This window comes from Atta colombica, unplaced genomic scaffold (genome assembly GCF_001594045.1).
Source record: "Atta colombica isolate Treedump-2 unplaced genomic scaffold, Acol1.0 scaffold164, whole genome shotgun sequence".
In the NCBI taxonomy this organism is placed as follows: Eukaryota; Metazoa; Arthropoda; class Insecta; order Hymenoptera; family Formicidae; genus Atta; species Atta colombica.
The window spans coordinates 726,708-748,296 of NW_017259255.1; the positions used below are offsets into that span (position 1 = coordinate 726,708).

At 35.3% G+C, this 21,589-nt stretch overlaps 2 protein-coding genes across 3 annotated transcripts; both read right to left on the bottom strand.

The window, feature by feature from the left end:
* Nucleotides 1-457: 457 nt before the first annotated feature.
* LOC108686121 lies at nucleotides 458-11,091 on the bottom strand. The gene is made up of 5 exons (XM_018191224.1): nucleotides 10,879-11,091; nucleotides 4,572-4,806; nucleotides 4,230-4,381; nucleotides 1,152-3,375; nucleotides 458-687 (listed from the first exon to the last, which is right to left on the bottom strand). The coding sequence occupies exons 2-5, from the start codon at nucleotides 4,792-4,794 to the stop codon at nucleotides 515-517; spliced, it is 2,772 nt and encodes a 923-aa protein (XP_018046713.1). The 5' UTR covers nucleotides 4,795-4,806; nucleotides 10,879-11,091; the 3' UTR covers nucleotides 458-514.
* Nucleotides 11,092-17,140: 6,049 nt separating this feature from the next.
* Nucleotides 17,141-19,162, bottom strand: LOC108686128. Of its 2 annotated transcripts, none has more exons than XR_001931686.1 (5): nucleotides 18,524-19,161; nucleotides 17,828-18,133; nucleotides 17,539-17,714; nucleotides 17,345-17,466; nucleotides 17,141-17,196 (listed from the first exon to the last, which is right to left on the bottom strand). XR_001931686.1 is itself a non-coding variant. In XM_018191235.1 (5 exons), exons 1-5 carry the CDS (start codon nucleotides 18,738-18,740, stop codon nucleotides 17,186-17,188), a joined length of 840 nt encoding a protein of 279 aa, XP_018046724.1. In that variant the 5' UTR covers nucleotides 18,741-19,162; the 3' UTR covers nucleotides 17,141-17,185. The 2 variants fall into 2 exon arrangements, 1 of the variants encoding a protein (XP_018046724.1); XM_018191235.1 differs by having other exon boundaries at nucleotides 17,345-17,474; nucleotides 18,524-19,162.
* Between the last annotated feature and the right edge of the window lie 2,427 nt (nucleotides 19,163-21,589).

Genomic DNA, 21,589 nt, shown 5'->3' on the forward strand with positions numbered 1-21,589 from the left:
ACTAACATTATTCGTTAGAAAGTAATTGATATCACATTAGAGTTCAGTTATAATATATCCCTCTGCGTACAAAATATTATCGAAAGCACATTAGATGCTAACCAAAATACAAGAAATGTTTAGAATGTAAAATATTTTAATGTAAATTTTTTAATATTTAGATGTAAATTTTTAATTTAATAAACTCAAGAAGTTTTGGAAATTGTATCTAATAGAAAATTTTATAACTTCTGATAATTCATTATGTTTTTAAAAACAAAATTAATAATATAATTAAGGACCAAACATAATGACAATAATTTCATTCATCAGTGGATTTCGTTAATTTATCGAGGCAATCGTACGACTTTGCTTGAGTGACATATCTGCAACATAGAAAAATTTTCGTTAATATTTCATATATTATCATTAATTAATAACGGCACTGAAAGCAAAAAGCAAAGATTATAGTCGGTAATTGTTAATAGAGCAAAGCAAAAAAACTAACCATGTTAGCTAATAGCTAAATATTAATCTAAACATGGTTTGCGTGACACAACCGTTTATGCGTTGGATCTCTTCGAGCGACGTGAAGTATCAAATTTCCGGCTTTGGCGCTTTTGAACATCTGTAATGCCTTGGCGTGTGTCAACCCATCCAACGAGGAGCCATTGATCGCTAAAATTTCGTCTCCCACTCTCAAAGTACCTTAAACATTACAGATAAACCACTGCAAATTTTCTCTCGTACGTATCGTCAAAAAAGATACAACGTACTTCCTTTGTGTACTTTTATATACCCAGTAATCAAGAATGGATTAAAATAGATTACAATTTTTATGCATATTTTAAGTCCATTAAATTCAATTAAAGTTAAAAAAGAACTTTTTTTAGTCTTATTTTCTTTTTACCTTATTCTTTCTTTAATCTTATTTATTTAATTCTCATTCCGTTCCATTGAATTCAATTGAATAAAAAAAGAACTTTTTTATTCCACTGGATTCAAAAAACTGCATCTCTTATTCAGAATTTTTAATTTTAATTTAATATTTGCGAATGTGTATTTCTGAAAATCTGAATCCATTTCAAGCTATTTCAATCCATTCTCTTATTGAATATATCAATTTCATATTCTAAAATAAACCGTTCTAATGTTTCGCAAGAAATACGTACCTTCTTCTGCAGCTTGTCCACCAGGCATAATATCCTTCACAAAAATACCCATGCGTCCTTTATTGCTATCAACGCCGCCAACAATGGAGAAACCCAATTTCTTCGGCGCTCCTTTTTCTAATATGATCGTCAACAGATCAATGGATAAACTGGACCCTCGTCGAACAGTGGACGCTTCAGAGCTTCGTTTTCTCATGACCTGAAACTTCTTCATACCTGTCATCTTCTGGAGACTAACAGTCGCATCGTCAACGGCGCGAGGAATTCCAGCGTTCGTTGAAGATCCAGCATCGTTAGAGGAAACTAACGATTCAGTTCTTTTGTTCTTCAAAATCCACGCGTCAGGATCGCTTCGCGTTCGCGTCAAGGCGTTGCCCCACGTATCACCGATTTCTTCACCGAAAGTCGAATTTGGTTCTCTCGCGATTTGCAGTTCAACAATACCAACGCAACTCCGCAAAGCATTTCGCGCCTCCGCCATCGACATACCGCGTATCCTACGTCCGCAGACTCGGACGATTTCATCGCCGATGCGGAATTGCTTCGATTTAGCGGCTTCGCCGTTGGGATCCATTTTGGCGATCACGTAGAATGGCCTAGCCGCCTCGCACCGTTCGACCGAAATACCAAGACCCGCCATGTGGTTCACCGTCAGCTTCATCGTTTTCAATTCACGTCGTATTAGGATCTTGTTAGCGGCAGTGACAGGTTTAATAATAGAAGTGATAGGAACCGATGACATACAAATTGTTTTCTTCGTTATGTTCCTCGTTACGTCCAGTATATCAAGTTCTAGAGTGGAACGCGATCTCTTTGGGCTGTAATATCGTAAAGGGTTAGTCATCGCATCAGTTAAGGAATGGAGTTTATTAGCCGGAGGGCTATCTTTACACGGAGACGCAGCATGCTCTAAAAGGTGTAATACACTTGGACTTGAACATTTTCTATTTTTGAATTTCTTGTCTTTCAGTAAATTCTGAAATTTAGCCATCTGAGATACGTTAATATGACTTTTTGGCGTTACACAAAGTTTTCTCTCATTGAAATCGGCTTTCATTTTAGCATCATCGATACCATACGCATCAACATCGTCACATTGCAGTGTAACGTCGAGATCGTTACGGTATGTCACCTGAAGTTTTGTTAAATCTTCGCTGGTCAATGCAGAAGTCGCAGATGCTGCTTTCATTAGATCCTTGCAAGATTTTGGCAAGAGATCTGGTTCCGTTTTAGAATAAATTCTCGTTAAATCCGGCTGGTTTTCTAGAAAATCGGCAAAAGTATCTTTATCGCAGCTGTCCGTATCGTTATCCTCTTCTAACATTAACGTAGTAGATTGGGTCGAATCTTTGAAGGAAGGATTACTCGCCGCGGCATCGATAGCGGCATCAATGACATTGACTTTCTCGATCTTCGAAATGTACGTTTCTGATGAACGTGGTTCGGTTACTATACCTGTATTTTTTTTTCTCGAAATATCACTGATTGGCGATAAGTCAATGCCGCGATAATCGTACGATGTTATTGAAAAACTACGCGTCTTCAATGAGGAAGGCACCGTCGATTTTTCACTGTCCGGCGAATCCGCGCCGGTTCGCGTACTATCAGAATCATAACCACTTTCATCACAACCTATGCGCAGGTTGCTCAGTAAATCTTCCAAACCAGTCAACGATCCGGAAGATAATCCCTGGGGATAGGAATTTCCTTTAACTTCGTTGACACCAACGTTATTGGTAGATTGGTGATTAGGCGTTCGCGTCGGAATCCTACGTTTTATTTCTCCCGAAGATTTCGGATTCACGTTCGTACCAATGTTCTCCAATGTTTCTCGTATAAATGTGTCATCCTGATGTGTTTTCAAGCTCTCATGATTTTTGAGTATGTAATCTAAGACCCGCTGTTGTTCTTGAAGATCTTGTATGCTGCGACTCAGCTGTAATTTCTTTTGACGGAGGAACATTTCCCGATCGATTTCAGCGAATTCGCGATCGTTGGAATTCTCTGGACAAATTCTTCGAAACGGAAGCTTCCTGATCGCTCCTTCGCTGAGAGTTTTCTCCATCGGACAATGACTAACATTGATGACAGCATCCTCCTCTTGTATTGTCGCGTTTCTCGTAGAACTTTTGCCATTAACAGAATGATCGCCGCTAGTCCTAAAGAGATTTCTTAAAGATTCTACTCTGGGAATTCTTTTTGGCCTTGGGAGTTCGCTATTTCCCTAAAATGTTGATTATTCGAAATATTTTTCGAAAATTTTATTTCATACGTCGTACAAAGGAAGGATTAGAGTGGAAACGCGTTTTTAAAATTCGATTTGTTGCCAAAAATAGTTTTTCATGTCCATAGGGTAAATTCAAATAAAATGGTCATAAGGAAACAATGGCCACAAATTTTTAGAATGATTAAAAAATGCTCTATTCAGCAATTATTAAAGAATAATTACAGCGGTCATCTTTTCCGTATAGACATAATACCCGAATTTACTGTATTAAAAATTTGAAATTTTTTTCAGGCATCTCTTTAGTTTTTTTTAAATTAATAATAAATATAAAAATGTTTAACTTATTGGATCGATTAATTAGCAGAATTTTAGGAAACGGTTAAATATTTCATATTCTAGGATAAATTTTTTTCTACTGCGATATAAATACAGTTAGGATTAATGCGAATCCTGGCTGCCAGTATATTAGTCAACGCTATCGTCGACTGCATTGTCAAGATAAAATCAGTGGTGAAAACGTATTAATCCGAACTATATTTATATCACACATAATTGAAAAAAATTCAATTAGTTCTGAAACATTTGTAATACTTAATTATTTTTCTCTTTTTCTCAAAATCTATCATCCTGCCCAATTTTTGTTTGTATTGTGATTAATTTAGATAACTTCAAAATTTTTATATTTATCGTTAAAAAATTAACTAAAAGTATTGAAAGCTAAAGTTTGAAATTCTTAATATGAGTACAAAAGACTATCTTCTGCAATAAATAGTGTCCAAAAGCGCGTTTTCATTTTTGATCTTCTTAGTTGAAACTAATCAGTATAATGCATTAAGTTACTGTTGTGTTACGTTTTCATTCTCATTTGAGATTTCATCGTAGTCGCTTTTCCGATGTGGACTCCATCGTCGTCGTCGTCGTGATACCGAAAGCAACTCGGAGCTGTCTGACCTCTTCATTTGATCCCATCGTCGACCCATCTTTCGTCCCCATGTTGAGATTCCTTTCGGAGCGGGGTGCAAAGCGAGAGCAAAGGTGTAATCGATTTTAAAATGTCAAAAATTAACTTCAACTTTGTTATTGTATATTACAGATAAACGAAGAAATACAAATATTTTTTTGTATTGGCTGGATGTTGCGCAAAGTATACATGCACATTGTTGTGATGATATATAACCTTATTATATTCTTACCTTTACGAGTTAGAATAGAAGAATCCATCGATTCTTTTTGCGTGTCGGTATCTTCTTTGATTGGAAGAATATCGTCCAATTTATCGTCTGTCTTCGATTTTTCTTCCGATCTCTCGGTTGTATTGCTCTCGGCATTATTCGTAGTCGTAACGTCTTGAGATATAGGTACAGCCGAAACGAGCTGTGGGCTCGTATCAGTCGTATAACGTTTGAATAGACGCATCGCAAAAATGTGCTGTAAATAAAATTAGATACTTATTACATAAGGTTTGTTCTTTTTAGCTGAACTTGCACGATTTATCTTTTCTCTTCTTCTCTTCACGTTGAAGAAAAAAAAAGAAAAGTGAAAAGTGAACGGTGTAAGTCCATTTTATTGTAAGAAAAAACATAAATCCACATGTGTGTATATGATCGGAAAATGTTTCAAATAGACAGAAATAATAATGAATTTCTCACAATTAATAATTACATTTTTCTAACAGTTGTATAATTATTGTTTTCCTTCTTTTTTTCTTTAGAATATCCCATTCATATTAAGTACTCATAACGTTAAAAATTAAATCAAGAGAAATACATCAAATTTAAAGATCCTACGGTATCGGCTACGGTAATTTCTACGGAACACCCTGTATGTGTAGAGTAAGAAAAGCAAAGAAAAGAGAGAAACGTGGAAGGGAAAGGTGGAGACTTCACGAGACAGCCTCGGACTTCCTTGAAAGGTTTGTCGTCGGGTGACGTCAGCTCTCGTCCACAAAACGGTCGCCATCGCATATGTACAATACATCTGTCGCTCGTCCATATGTGTGTTCCGCGTTTTTGAGTAAAAAAGGAGCAAAATGAACCGCGAGAAGAGCATCTTAGGTAGGTAATCGGACAATGAACCCGTTTACACGTTCTCTTCTTCTTATTCTTTGTTTTTTTCACATTCCGTTAACACTGCGTTTCCTTTTCCACGTGATTTGTTTTATCAAAGTTCATGACAATCGAATGAATGTAATTATATTTACATATTTTAATATCATATAATGGAAGGTCCAGTGATAAAAAATGAATAACAATATTGACGACGACGTTTATAAAATTCTGAACGAGTAATAGACATTTGAAAAACACATTATCGTACTATCGCACTATTGTTTAAGAGAGAATACGTCTGCGTAAACTGAAACTTTAGCCGAGAGCATTGGTCGAGAGTATCTGGAAGAGACTAGGTAACGGTTGCTATCTTCAGTACGATTTACACGATTGCAAATTCACCGAGTACGTACAGCGAGAATCATCTATCTGGTTTTGCGACCGGCAACAGAATTCTTTGTTCTGAAAAAACTACACTAATATGTTGTATCTGTTTACTTTAATTGTAAAAATACACAAGCTAAGCTTTCACACTAGTTCACAAAAAATACATTTTTTAAAATAATTTTTTATAATTTTGAATTAAAGAAGGTATTTCCTATAGATTTTTGGATGTTGAAAACGATGCCAAGTTAAATTTCACTGGTATGTTCTATTTCCGAAATAATTTAATTAAATGAAATTTAATTAAAAAATGGCTTTCTTTGTGTTTGGTTATTTTTTTTAAAAGGTTATAATGTCTTAAAATTCTGATCAGAAGTGTATTAACAATCATAAATGTATTATTCATCTCTTACAAAATATTTTTTTAATTTTATTTTTATTCCATGTTATAAAGGATTCAAATATAGAATTTTTCTAATTGTAATATAGTAAATTTTCCGCCTATGATAATAAAATCATTATACTTATAATTTTTAGTTTCTGACTATTAATGTAATTTATCGTTTTAAATTCCGTTAAATGTATATATATGTATGAGACAAAGAGAGAGAGAGAGAGAGAGAGAGAGAGAGAGAGAGAGAGAGTGTGTGTGTGTGTGTGTGTGTGTGTATGTGTGTGTGTGTGTCTAATTTTCATTGCATCTCGAATGTCTAAAAAAACGTGTTTCCAAAAAAATGTTTCAGATAAAAGTTGTATAGCATATGACTGTTTATATGTCGATAGCCATTGGAAATTGTATAATAGATATACGACTTTATCGTCATAAGTGGAAAATTGCTATCTTGAAAAACTCTGTACTTAATTCATTAGCATGACTATATTGAAATATAATCTAACTAAGAAATATATTGAAATAAAAATGCATTTTATAAAGGAAATAAACAAATACATTCATGATTTTTAATCGGAATTTCAAGATAACGTTAACTTTCTTTAGAAATAAATGTCAAATATCATTTTAAAAAAGCCTTTTTTTGGATATTTAAGTTCAATTACATTGGACCTGATAGGCTGGTGACACCATTTTCAGCATTCAAAAATCTATAAGAAACACCAATTCGAAAAGTAATTTTTTAAACTAATTTTAAGTTACGTAAATAAATAAAATCATCATCGTTTTTAGTCGATTTTATTTTATTATAATTCTCATTAATAAGACAATTTTATGTTTCTTTTCATAATTTTATTTATACAAAAGTAATACATCGAACTGTTACCGAATAACAGTGACGCGAAGCTATTAGCATAGCGGAACCAAAGCGAAGTCCTAATTTGGACTTGGATTACGACATAGTCTTTTCATTTTCCAATGAATTCATGACTACCAGATATGGAAGGTAAAATTAACGCTCGCACAAATATATTTTATCAATAAATGCAAAACAATCTGACACTCTATAACAGAAATTGGCCTTGTAAAAATACATTTTCAATGCAAACGATTTTTGGTTTTCCATCGCAGCTTGAAAATTTGTTTTTTGTTTAAATACGGGATTTATGTAAAGTCAGTTATATACAAACGTATAAATAGAAAGAGAGATGCGGGTGATAATGTTCTTTGCAGGACTCGCGCTTTCACGTCTGCACTGTTAGGCACACCTGACTCACGACCAGCCATGGGAACCTGCCTTTCGGGAAGCGCTGTATGCACCAAGGAGCAGATGTCCATTGTCCTTGCGAACGAGGGACAATAACTACTCATCACCCTCATCATTTCATCAATTATATGTGTGGCTCTACATAATAACGAAAGACCGCTAACTATAGCTTTTTTTTATGTACGATTAGAAGTCTGGTTCAAAATCCGGTTCTCAATATGGCTCGACTATGTTCTTGGTTCTGAAAAATACAAGTTCGATTCGACAGGTCGGCTGAACGAAATCGGTGTCACGCACCAACGGCAAAATATGGCAAATATCTCGGTCGTTCGACAGATCTCTTTCTCTCTTTTCTCTCCTCTCCGAAAATTTCCGTATCCCTCCCATATTTTTTTTTACTCTTCATCAAACGGCGTCCCGTAGAAAGTAAAATTATCGGCCCCGAAGCCGCATGTCCTCGAACACACCAGTCTGGCATACATTCGCATTCGAATAATGCAGACAGATCGATCTTTTTCTGAATAGCTTATGAATTTAATAAAAAATATGATCGATCGACAGCCAAAGAAATTCAGTTTAGAGTCAACTTATTTCGAAAAAAGCATTTGCCTCTGTTTTATGAAATAAGTTGACTCTAGACTGAATTTCTTTGGCTGTCAGCAATACAGCCACTTTAATGCATACATATTGTTTTGTAATAAGAATTAAAAGCCCAACGATCGAATTGATGCTTAAATAATTCAATGTGAATTTTTTAATCACTTTTTGAAAGCGTGCTGAAATTTTACAGACTTAAAAACGCAGCTAAACTACTTAAATATCACATTAAATTTTGATGCTCAATAGGCATTTATTAAAGACATGTTATGTATATGTATGGTCTAATAAGATTCTTATTGTTCATATTGTTATGTATTTTTCAACATTATTTAAATTATAAATGAGAGAAAATTCAATTCGAGAATCCGGTGGGCAAAATTCAACTTCTCCTCGCGACGCATGAAATTGATGGGTTGATATAAGTGCATATTGTATAGTCATGAATACTGGTAAAGTGAAAACTGGAGGGTAAAAATGCACCTGCACGCCCTTATGAGGGCGAAAACTCATTTAAAACCGCTATTATTTTCCCAATTCAAATTTTATAGAGTGCATTAATATAATACATATTCATGAGATACCGTAAATGTAGGTGACTTGGGACAGCATGTATTTTTGTTAAATTCAATCATAGAATCCATCCATGAATCTTTGAAGAAAATTTAAAACTTAAACTTAACTTTAAGGACTCCTTTAAAGACTCATGATGGATTCCATGATTGAATTTAACAAAAATATATGCTGTTCCAAGTCACCTACATTTACGGTATCAGAAATTTGTAGACATTCTCTATACGCGTTAATCCTTATGCAAGAATTTTTATGAATACTCAAACTATTTAATATTGCATTTTCCGATTGTCTGTCAAAGCAAAAGGGGCGTGTTTAATTCAACAGAATAAAGCGGGCGTACTACATAACTGTAATGCATCTCGCGCATCGCTTACGATCTTATACCGTTATCTTGAAATAGGTGAGTTCGCAATGCATACATAGCACGCTGCGTACATCTGACAGTTAATTATCTTGTTTGTATTAACACTGTCGATATGATCGAACGAAATGGGTTACGCATGACTTGCGATATTAAAGCTCGCTACAAATGATGCTGAATGCTACTCGAAAAAATATTTCCGATAGATTTTACTGCGTTTATTATGTATGATTGGAATGTTATCATATCGACGTACTGCTTCACTTAGAATGTAACGCTTCGATTTGCGGATATTTATTATTTGAATATTGCAAATACGTAATATTCAGGGCTGGACATATTTCAAATATTTGTATTTGAAATATAGTATTTGAAATACAGTTAGCGAAATAAAAGTATTTTGTATTTCAAATCGAAAGATTGAAAATATTTTGTAATTCAAATGCTAAGATTGACAATATTTTGTATACTTGAATGATGTACTTTGCTCAGTCCTAGTAATAATTCAATATAACATGCAATAGAATGATATCAACGATATAGTGCACGTATGATGTTAGTAACGCAATTCTATAGATGTACTTAGCGTATGCACTCGACATACCGTGAACATCAAGGTATCGTCGCTTCTTAGTCACGGATTGCTATAGTGAAAGGGTTAACGTTATTCAAGTATTATGAGAAAAATATAATGATACGTCATTAATAATGCCTAGAATGACCTAGAAAACTTTGATTTTCATCAATAATATGATACTGACGCAAATAATAATAATAATTATTAGAAGAAATTTCTTACTTATTTATCGCACGATGTTTAATTAAGAAGAATACTAGCATATTAAAATTCACGCATCATGACCATCGTAACTCGATACTAATCTTTTAGTGTGTTAATATATTTTTTTTTAAATAAATATTTATCCCTTTGCAAAATGGAATAAATCCAGAGACAATAAAAAAAAATTTGTAGATATTATTTGCGACTGCAAACTGACTTTAATTTATTTTACTCAAGAATTGAATTAAATGAATATTAAAATTAATGATTACAAACCTCCATGTTTCTTTGTACAGTTATATGAATTAATACAATTATTGAATTAAAAAACAATGCTTCAAATTTTTATAGCTTCTAATTTACAATTGTCTAGTGCAATTTGTAATTTGAATAGACAGACAAGAGCATTGCGAGAATAACAGAAATAACAGAAATATTTTGACTTAACTCTTAGATGAATTGTGTTTGTTTTTGCAGCCAATATTCAGTAATTTGTATTACAGGGAGAGGATAATTTAGTACTGATCTTTATCAATAACAGAAATCTCGAATTAAAAGCCGGCAGTTTCTGGTAGCAGCGTGATTTACGTATACATATACCGTACGCGAAATTAATGTGTGTTGGAGCTCTAAATATGCGAAACTGACTGTGTACATGACGTTTGTATACGTCAACGTCCTCTAAGAAAGCATGTGTTGATATCTAGGCATTAAGTACAGCTAAATGTAAACTAAAGAGGAGCAAATAAAGCGTTCCAATGTTCTACCAATAAGCAATCAATTTTTCAAATTACATTCCGAGAAATTAAACAACTATAGAAGTTATTTAATAATTCGGAATAATTAATAACTTAATTATTAAACTTAAATAATAAATAACTTTTATAGTTATTTAATATAAAGTGAAAAAAGCTTTGTTAGCATGACATTATCAACTTAGCATCTTGTCTATCGAAAAGATATATTGAAAAACACAGAGATGTGTGTGTATGTGTGTATGCGCGTGTGTGTGTGATTATTAATTACAAATGACACGCATAGCATGAAGACACGATGATAAGAAGAAGAAACAAAGATATCGTGATGGAGACTTACCTTCGATCAAAGAACGTTAATGTTCCTCCACTGCGCGAACATGGTCCCGTGGATGAAACGATGCGTCATCGGCTCCGATCCGATCTCGATTCTAATCTTAATTTTACCGCGTGCCCGTGAACCCGGAAACGCTGATAAGTGATAAAACGAGACACTGCTATACGGGCGTCCGTATCACACGCTCTGCTTTAGAGGCAACTCGCAAGCAACTGAAGGAACGATGCATCGATATCTGCCACCAGTCGACGAGAGGGAAGAAGAAGCCCCGTTCGCTCGGCCTATACGAACGTTCACCGGCAGGACTCGCTCGAAACTGCCGGTATCACAAGAACACCGATTGCCCGTGGCGCTACCTGCACGGGGATACAATCCCTTTACCTTTCCCACTCTCTTTATTCGTCTCTGTTTCTTCCCTTTAATAATTATATTAATAATAATAATTCTATAATAAATAACAACATCAATGATAATAGAACTACTCCTGTCTTTTTTCCAATATTGCGCTCCGTTAACTTGTAATCAATTTTGATAATACAGTTGATAATAGCTCTATGGCCGCGCGTTTAATGAAAATAAAAGAAGAAAAGTTTCAGTTCCCTAAAATATTGAAACAGCGAGGAGCACTACAATGTATATTAAATCCGGATGCGGAAAAAAGTGCTGATGATGCTATTTTCAGTAAAATTATCACGCGACTTCGTGCAAAGAAGTCGGGCAAGTGTGAGAAGAACCTGTGGGGAGAGAAACAGGTTCTAGATTCATTCACATCTCCTACCGAGGCCTTGAGCCAAGCAAAAAGCACTCTCTCTACGCGATACCATAGACTCATCTTGTAATCCGCCATGGCTACTGGTGAGCTGGGAAAATGAGCGAACGGTGGAGGGTGCCTATTGATACAATTGCAAAAATCTGGTTTCTCTCGTTACAGAAAAAAAGTTGACCGCAACAGCGAATCGAACACCCAATACATTTCGTGTCATCCAGAAGCGCTAATCTAAAAACGTAGACCGCGTGAGTAGACCACGAAATCCTGGCGCTTAAGAAATACCTCGATGTGACCCACGCCTTTCTCACTAATCTCACATGCGATCAAGCAGGCAATAAATTAATACTACAAACACGGATATACATTATGTGTATACCTTAATGTCGCGCACAATATAGACCGTTGATTTATGGAGACGGCCAAAAAAGTGTTGATCTCTTGCGTACGGTAAGCCGATTTGGAAGACTCCTTTTGAGAGGCATTCCTTTTAAAAGGAATTTTCTTTCCGAAAGCAATATGTATACGTAAAAACAAAAAGTCTCTTTTCGTTTATCATATCGCTTTCTTACTTAATAAATGTTACAACTCAAAAATGTTATTTTCGAATTGTATACATGAATGAGTTAAGTAAACCAATTATAACAGAGAGTGAATTTACATAATTTTATAAAAAAATCTTCAAATCGTCACAATTCAAAAAGTGACTTTTAAAAAAGCACATTCTAAAAGAACAGTTTTTTAAAGATTGTGAAATAAGGATGACAAAAATAACATTTCATCATCCTTTAGGAATATTCTTCTTACCAATATTCTTTGTCAATAATTTTCTGTTAAGGTAAAAAAAGTTTTTCTCTTTCCTTAAGGGAAACTTAATTTTTTTAGTGTCAGTTTTTTTTTTAAATAAGGAAGCGATATATTGAAGCCATGTTTACTTACAGGAAGAGTGTATGCAGATCCTACGGAGCGATTCTTTTAAGTGAAATTAACAATAGTATCGGACATGGCGGATTACGTGGGCTTGAATAAATTAAAATCGACATCGAAAAGGAAAAAATCCACGCCGACGTCGATGTTGACTTATTTAGCAATCGGCAAACGATAAGCAGTGTAAAACCCGTATCTCTATAAAGTAACCGTTCCCCCTACTGTAATATCCTGGAGCATTATATCCTGCTGTTACACGCGGTTGTTCTCATCGACTCAATCAGAAAGCTAATTAAATATACCATCGCGCCGTGCAATTAAAGAAAACGAGCGACCCTCAGAGACACAAATAATAATTAAAATGGGTAACGACAAATGAAGGTTATCATTTGCAAAACGATCGCAACGGATTCATAATAGCTCCATAACTAAATGCATTTTTGAATGGCATAGTACCTTAATGGTCGCCTGCATCTTATCACAAAAGTATTATACTTATGCATGTAAAACTGATATTTTTAATTAATACGTCTAAATGTTCGTTTATTTTTTATTTTTCGCATTCTTTATGCTTTCCATTTTAATACAGTATATTAATTGCGCATTCTGTTTTGACTTTTAAACTTACGATTATTTTTATATTATATAATTATATGTGACTCACTAACGTATAGATAGTAAGTGTAACTCATAAATATGAATGCATCTACATATAAGAATATTCGTATAAGAATATTCGTGAGTCATATGCCTCGTAGATGATAAACGTTTCAAAGATAATTAGAATTTCCAAACTCATTTCTATTTTGCTTGCACTCATTAGAAATGCTTGGAAAAGATTATGTTTCAAAATCTCGATTGTGTCGAGTCTAAAACAAGATATGAATGTTTATGCGTGCATACTATCGTTCAATCGATTACCGGTCATTTCATTAGTGTCTTCCGAATGCTCGACTGAACGATTACTTCAAGGAATAACTGTAACGGACTTTTGCTAACCCTTGACTGGGGGCCGTCCCCAACGAATTTCCATTCGCTCTCGACGATGCCCACGGTAGTCATTTTACGGACCAGTGACTTCTCGAATTATTCAACCGATGAGGATCTTGATGACACCTTATGTAAATAATCAATTAATTATTTGATGTAGTAAGCTAATTCAGTTTTCAGTTAATCACAAAGTTTACACATATAATACGTTCTTACGTAATGTTTTATATATAAAAGCTGCGAAGGAAATAAGATCTCTGTCTTACTTCTCTGTCTTACTTCCTATATGTTCCACTAATTTTGCCGAGTGTTCTTAACCGCAGGAAGTCGACGCGCGCGGATGACATGTGCTCGAGTTAATTAAAAGCCTCATTCGAACTTGGCACGCGCCTTCGAGGGGCGTCTTCAGGGAGCAGAGAAATAAGTTCACAAACCGTGAAAATTTAATGTTCTTTATGGGGGGGGAGGGAGAGAGGCGCGTAGCGTATTGTTGGCGCAATATCATGCAGCGTACCCTTCAATCCTTTTACGCAAAGTACACACAGAGAATAGATGGAGAGTTATAAAAAATATATTGTATAGGACGAAATTTGATGGCTTGACGGTGTATGACTTTTTGATACATCAACCGACGGATGTTAGTGGTCTGGTATACGAGTCGATCTTTCGCTCTAATGGTTCCACCTGGATTTCGATATATATATCCGTGAGTGGTCCGTCATGCGCTTGATAAGCCTGGTACACCAGGTGTAGACCGAAAAAAAGAAAGGAAATGAGGAAGTTACTTCCTCATTGCTTGGTGATAATATATCGATCATAAAATGTCTTCCATGAACTAATTTTAATATTCTCTTAGAATAAAAATCATAATAAAATCAAGATGATATTAAATAAAAGTTATTTTAGAAAAAATAATGCTCATGTGTGTGTGTGTGTGTGTGTGTGTGTGTGTGTGTGTGTGTGTGTGTGTGTGTGTGTGTGTGTGTGTGTGTGTGTGTTAGAAAAGAATTCATCACAAAATTATCATCAAAAGTGTATCGGATAATATCATTATGATTTTTCCTAAAATAATTTCTACTTGATGCCACCTTGGTCTTATTATGGTTTTGTATTCTACCTGGATTGCAACTCTTATTTTTTCCTGAAAACGGTATTAATTATTTTTATCAAGAACAAAAAAATTATAGAGATCTTGTCTAACGCGAAAAGAAATCTATGTCCAACACATAAAAAAGAATTTTTAAAAGGATTAACGAAAAAAGAAATTGATTGGCGGATGCTCACGCAGGAGTGGGCTGAAATAACAGGAACAATCCTTTGCGCTCGCAGTAAATTTGATTGTTCGGAGGCAGGACGGCCCACGCTGTCCGGCCCGCCAGAGGGAAACGTTGCATTCTTATCGTTCGAGAAACTGGTATGGCATAACGTAGCGTATACGGTGACGGCATCGTGTGTACGTATTGGCTAGCTGTCTGTTCTAACAATACAATAACGATGGAAGGCGTCGCTTAAGGGCAAATCCGCCTAGAGTAGTTGTTTTAGGTACAAATCGATGCTGGTAAAATATTGCGTTTACACGTTCCTCACGCAAAATAGTCTCGTAGAATATTGCTTCCGGGTCTCCCCGATGATATACCAATGGCGATCAATAAACGTAAACGCTTCAGCCTTACATTCTAATAGACTATACAAAAGGATAAACGTGACATATTTATAATTAATTTTGTATCCGTGTCTTCTATGTTATATAATTTTCTATGCCACAATGAGACGCTAACATTTAGCGCATGTTAAAAAAAATCGATAATCGATAAAAAAAATCGTTTTCCTTTCCCATGGTGATATTTAATTTTTATTCCACCATGTTATCCATGGAACACGGGAGTTAACGACGCACTTAGATTTCTTAGAAAGGGATCTATTCACGCCTTGGAATTGAAAGAAAGATGGTAGTAGGAGAAACAAGTTGCTATTCCCACGCTGTGCCTGTTCGGGATGCTACAAGCACTTTCGCTATCCAACCTTATCGAAGCCGGTGCATTGCGAAAGGCAGGTAATAGGTTCACGATTGTAAGTACTTTTTGTTTGGGCAGCTCATGCTCGGAATCTTTTCACGAAATATGTACGAACACGAATGATAAAGTGATCAGGTAATTATCGTAAATACGAATTGCTCTTAAGTTGTTATTTTGGTTCACAGAAAAAATATTAATAATTTTCTGACAAAAACAAAAAATTAAATCACTATTGCTCGCATCTTGTACCCAATAGATTGATCAGAAAATCATTTAACATTTTTTTTTATCTACACAAGCATCGGTGTCAAAATAATATTCTAATGACTATGGAAAATTATGTCGAATCTTTCTCGTTCTTGTATCAATGAAAATCGTCTTGAAGAAAATCTTTTTCAACTTCCCGCTTTGAGGTACGTTGAAAAACGGGAATAAAAAACAATTCCGTTCGTTTTGTATTCAGTCTTCTCGTAACCGTCGTAATGTTACAGTCTTTCGCCACGGTGCATTTGAATATTGCGGCTCTACGCTTCCAGCACCTGTTTCCACCTTGACACCTGATGGAGCCTTCTCGTACTCGTCCGTAGGGGTTCGAAAGCACATTGCTTGTCCACGCAGTGCAGTCGACGCCGGCGATCGGCGCGCCAATGACGACCGATGCGTTACGCATAATGCAAGACAAATTTTGCAATTGCATCTGTAGTTTCAATATGACCATTCATTTATTTACTTGCATTACATACATTACATTCTAACGTTATTTTCAGCCATATGTCCAAATAATAGAGCTGTAAATGTTTTTTAACAGTTTTATATTATAACGGATTTTCGAGCCTCATCATGATTCTACATTCATTAGAAATGTATAATTTAATTCAATCGTAAAACAAGAGGCTATGAGCCAATTAAATTATTTTTATCTAAAATATTATTTATTATTACAAACATTTCGATCTATATACATGAGGTCATTATTATTATTATTACAACAGCTGATGATAAAAATCGTACAAAATTTACAATCGCATATAGATCGGAAAATTTATTTGTAATTATACACAATTTTGGATTAGCATTAAAGTAATTTAATTAACTCGTAGCTCCTTGTTCTGATTAATTTTTAAACATATGAGCCATTATTTTTCATTTCATTGTTTTATAATTTAATTAATTTAGATAGATAATTTTAATAGCAACTATTATTATTATTATTATTATTATTTAATTGTAATAGAAATCCCTTCTATTGCGCCAAAAGATTGACAACCATACATACATGGCCGCATTTTCATCGATACTTTTTTCTATATTATAAAACCGACCAACATACTTCATCAACAACAACAACGTGAACATAGTCGAAGCAAGGATTTTGTAAAAGAAAAATAAGATCGCCTTTATTTTACATAAGTTAATGTTGGGAAACAGATCACATATAATAATTATAATAAATGAAGAATTGTTTTATGATAAATCTAGGGCTACTTTATGACTACAATTTCTTATCAAGTCCACTGTTAGCATGAACTATAAATTGTATAAATATAAACAATATGAATGATTAATAAAATATTCTTCGTTTCTAGTAATCGCCTTTAATAAATCCATATTTTTACGTGGAACCTAAAATATAAAATAATATTACATTTATATACGCACGTGTAAATAAAAGTAGAAATATCATTATTAATGACAGAAAAAAAAAGAAATTGCATTTTAAATTAATTAACGATAATTAGTATTAATTAATGAATTAATAATAAGCGCTCACCACCAATACATTCCGGACTTTTACAAGATGTTTTAGTTGCTGTGTTGTAAATTGCGTAACAATTTACGTCACACTTGTAGCGTAAGACAGGATTGCCGCATCCAGAGCAATCGGGCTGCACGCTTGGAAACTACGATTATTACATCATCTTTTAATATATAAAGAATATTAACTAACTCGATCGGTATGTCTACCTGTACGCCAGTTTGTTGAATACAAAGCCACTGATTGTACGCGCAACCACCTGCGGCTCCAAATCCTACTCCGTATGTAATTTGCGGTACTAACGAGATTTGAGGTACTATAGGAAGCGATGGTATTGATCCAGGATAACAGGGCGGACTACCAGGACGACAAGGACCTCCAGGTGCTGTAAATCGGAAATGAAGCCAACTTTATTAAAATGTTCTTTGTCCATTAAATTGCATTTCAGGAAAATTATGTCATTAGATTCTATATTAATAAATAGAGGCTTTGACTCACGACAGCAGGCTCCTGGAGGAAAACCCCACCTAGTACCATTTGCAAAAATATTGAGTCCAGTAACATTACCACCACCGTCCCCGAAAGGATTAATGACATTATTAATGCCGATGTTCGTCGTTATGTTAGTAGTCCTTAATCCGCCATTAGATGGACTGCAGTTTCCCGATTCGCATTCCGTCTCGTATTCCGTAATGATCTGATGTCTATGCCTAGTTCTTTTCGTGCAGTAGCCGCATTTTTTTTCGCAATCGAGATCCAAGTGATGTTCGCACTTTTTTAGACACGTTTCCAGACAAGTGGCATCTGTAGAATTTTATCGTACAATAGTAAGGGACAATTTTCTTGTAACACGAACAAAACAAGCAGAACGAGGTAATACGGTATATTATTAAACATAATTAACTGTCTAACAATAAAGCCCATCATGATATATTTATGTCGCGTTTATATTTATCCATCGTACTTGAAAGTCGCGCTAACGACTAACCGTGTTGCGTAACTGCGTATGTTACGTTATAAAAGATCCAGTAATTTTAATTTAATGCAACGGTTTATCTTTCTAAGTGATCAACAGCTTTAGCTTAGCTTCTAAGTGCAACAGCTGCAGTTACATAATATGTCTGAACGGAGCGTTTCCGAGCGACACGCGAATTCCCGTGTTTATCTCAATTGTTATAGCGATTGATGATCTACCAGTTTCCGGCCCGTCTCCGTGGTTTGTGTGATGACCGTGTCTCTTTGGCCTCATTAAACACTTTACGTATTTTTTGTAGTCTGGATTCCGGCATTCATCGTACACCTTCTGCTGATCTTCGGTGATCGGTGCCTCGGTGGCTTCGGCATTCCTTTCAGCGTGCACTAACAGCGTGCTCAAACCGACGAGAAGATACACGAAGTGCGTCACTTCCATAGCGTCGAGTTCTCTCAACGGAGTAATCGAGCGGGATGAGCGACAACCCTTTATACCTTAAGCCGCTTACCCGGGGCTGCGAGGTTAATGACCATTACCGACATTTGCGCTGTCAAAGTCTTAGTTGGAAATGTTTGCACCGCACGCCCTCGTAAAGATACGCACGTCGGCTAATATATTAACGCGTAAATTGTTATCTGCCTCTTGGCAACAGAGTGCAACGTTAAATTTGCACTGCTTATCGCGAACACCGGCCGCTGCGAGGCTGTCGTCCGCTATCCTCTTCGAAAGCCACGGCGCGGCGCGGCGTAACGAAGGCAGGGGTTGCAAACTGCTAAACACACTTTCGTAATGATAATATTGGCGCCATCCACAGACATGATATTCACGATGTAATCATTAGATATATAGTTGAACAAACATTGGGCACGATCAATGCGATGCTACAAATGCTTTGAAGCGTTTTTTAATTGGTCAGTAAAATTCTTTCTTCTAATTGGTCCATCAAACGCTTCAAAGCATTTGTAACGGGACTTTGACCACGATCATTGGCAATGCAAAAAAATAAATAAAAAAGGATTTTCTACCTTACATCGGTACGTTTCAAATAAATTAGTGTTCAACGCATCTTTATTTCTAATTGTTCACGCTAAGACATCTTGACTTGCACCTTTCTTCCTCGTAATGTTTCTCGAACGTTATCTCATAACTCGTTTGTTCCGCAAACACATTATTCAAAAAAACTGTGAATGTGTGTCATTACATCCCGCATGTGTGTACTACCGCGCGAAATTTTTTTATGCGCGCTTAATGAATGTTATGTTGATTAATCGTGATTTGATACGATAGAATTGCTCGCAGAATGCTCGCTTTATTATGATCAAACAAAATTAAATAATTCTGTATACACCGTCTTAATTAGAATTTTGAATCTAATATTTTAAAAATAAATAGTCCATTTCCTAGTTGCAAATATCGAGCGATGAAATAATTACTTCGAATAGGTCAGCGACACTTTTGCTCTTATCATAATCTTCTGGAAATTATAGAGCAAGAAATCGTTTTTATTTACATTACTCATCGATAAAGTCGCGCGCGAATAAATACGCTTTTAGAATTTTAATTATCCTTGCATTCTTGGGAACGAACTGTTATTTGAACAGCCTGATTGCAGCTGAAAATTGCATTATCAATTTGATTCTTTTTACGTACTCCATTTTTTCGGTCTGATTCGACGCTTTAGTACAGTTATTTACTGTACTTGTATTCGTGGCGATCATTGTGAATCACTTTAATAGGTCATACAATTATAAAATCTTTCACGCTCGTATCCACGTACGTGATTTATCACGATTTATAAGGTCTCTTCCGGTCATGGAAGTCTCCATTCAAGGGAGAGTACCGCTACCAGTTACAAAGCTGTTGACGAAAGGCTCATTAAAGGGTGGCGATAAAGTAGGAATTAGTTCACTCAATCTCTGACACACCGATCGTCTCTTCGATACTCCGATTTTTTATTATTAAATGATTGTAGTAGTATTGATCCAAGCAAAGCACAAGTCATCATAATAATACCAAAATGACTCCAAAATGATTATTAATTATCACTTTTCAGTCAGTAACAATTTTAATGTCTTTGACATTAATAATTTTGATGTTATCATGACTTGTTGTTCTGCTTTGAAGTACTATGTCATTCGCGTAACTTTAAAGATTACAGTTTACTAATAATAAGATATAATATGGTCTTCAACAAATATATGTCGCAGACATTCCATTTAACAGCGATTTCAATCGAATTAGAGAACAGGTGAAGTCCGATGCGGACTTTCTAAACGCCCTGTATACGAACGCTTCCCCACCGATGGTAGGGGGACAGCGAGTCTCGCTCTCTCTTGAACGTACTGGCTCCATCCGTGTGTTCGAGACGTACAATGGCCGCCGTGTGAGCCGACGTGCTGCGTGCCTCAAGTATTAATCGTCCTCAATTTTCCCGACTTAATTTGCCGGCTGAGAAACGCCCACGAAAAAAAAAAATGCGCGACGCCCCGCCGCGATGGTACCATTCGACGAGAGTCCGTGCGACAGCGAACTCCGATGGACGACGCCCGCGTCCTGACGGACCATCATCATCATCATCATCGTGTGTGTCGTTGATGCTTCTTGACGAAAACATAGTGGTCGGTAGGACGCGACTGATTGGGCGCAACACATCGTCGCAAAACAGTTGTTAAACTCTCGCGAAGATCCTGACGGTCGAAGTGAACGTTTCTACGTTGCGTCCGTTTTCTCCCTTGATATTCAGTATCGTGAAGTACCATTCGCTAGATTAGTGTATGTGGTGTTGTGTTACGCATGCTGCTCCGCTTTAGGAAGGTAATTGACTTCTGTAAAATATTTTTTGATGTTAGATCTTTAAAGATCATAAGAATATATGTATATGTATATATTTAGAAGAGATCTAGGTACTTTGTTTTTTCTTTCGGAGTAAGACCATAGCATTTTCGAAAACAATCGGCTTCCCATATTTTTTACACCGAAAAAAGGATTTAATAATAGTAACTGTTATTAAATGTTTTGGTGAAATAGTGTCAACTAAATATTTTAATATTTTATTATTTTTATTATTATTAACAATTACTAAATAATTTAGTTAAGTAAACAATAGTAAACAAATTAGTTCAATAAATCAAATTTTATTCAAGTCTACTACAAATTTAGTTCATTCAAATTAAACATTAATCATATATGATAATACTTGTGATATATTTTATTTAATGTTATTAAAATTTAGTAATAATTATTAATGTTTGAACTAAATTTGTAATAGACTTGAATAAAATTTAATT

What these genes read in the sequence shown, in the direction of transcription:
- LOC108686121 (XM_018191224.1), bottom strand. Translation starts at nt 4,794, where the DNA reads ATGCGTCTATTCAAACGTTATACGACTGATACGAGCCCACAGCTCGTT. An exon ending in TCTCAAATGAGAATGAAAAC is followed by an intron (nt 3,376 to 4,229) that starts GTAACACAACAG and finishes TCAACATTTTAG; the next exon opens with GGAAATAGCGAACTCCCAAG. An exon ending in TGGACAAGCTGCAGAAGAAG is followed by an intron (nt 688 to 1,151) that starts GTACGTATTTCT and finishes GTAATGTTTAAG; the next exon opens with GTACTTTGAGAGTGGGAGAC.
- LOC108686128 (XM_018191235.1), bottom strand. Translation starts at nt 18,740, where the DNA reads ATGGAAGTGACGCACTTCGTGTATCTTCTCGTCGGTTTGAGCACGCTG. An exon ending in CGGAGACGGGCCGGAAACTG is followed by an intron (nt 18,134 to 18,523) that starts GTAGATCATCAA and finishes AAAATTCTACAG; the next exon opens with ATGCCACTTGTCTGGAAACG. An exon ending in TCCTCCAGGAGCCTGCTGTC is followed by an intron (nt 17,715 to 17,827) that starts GTGAGTCAAAGC and finishes TCCGATTTACAG; the next exon opens with CACCTGGAGGTCCTTGTCGT.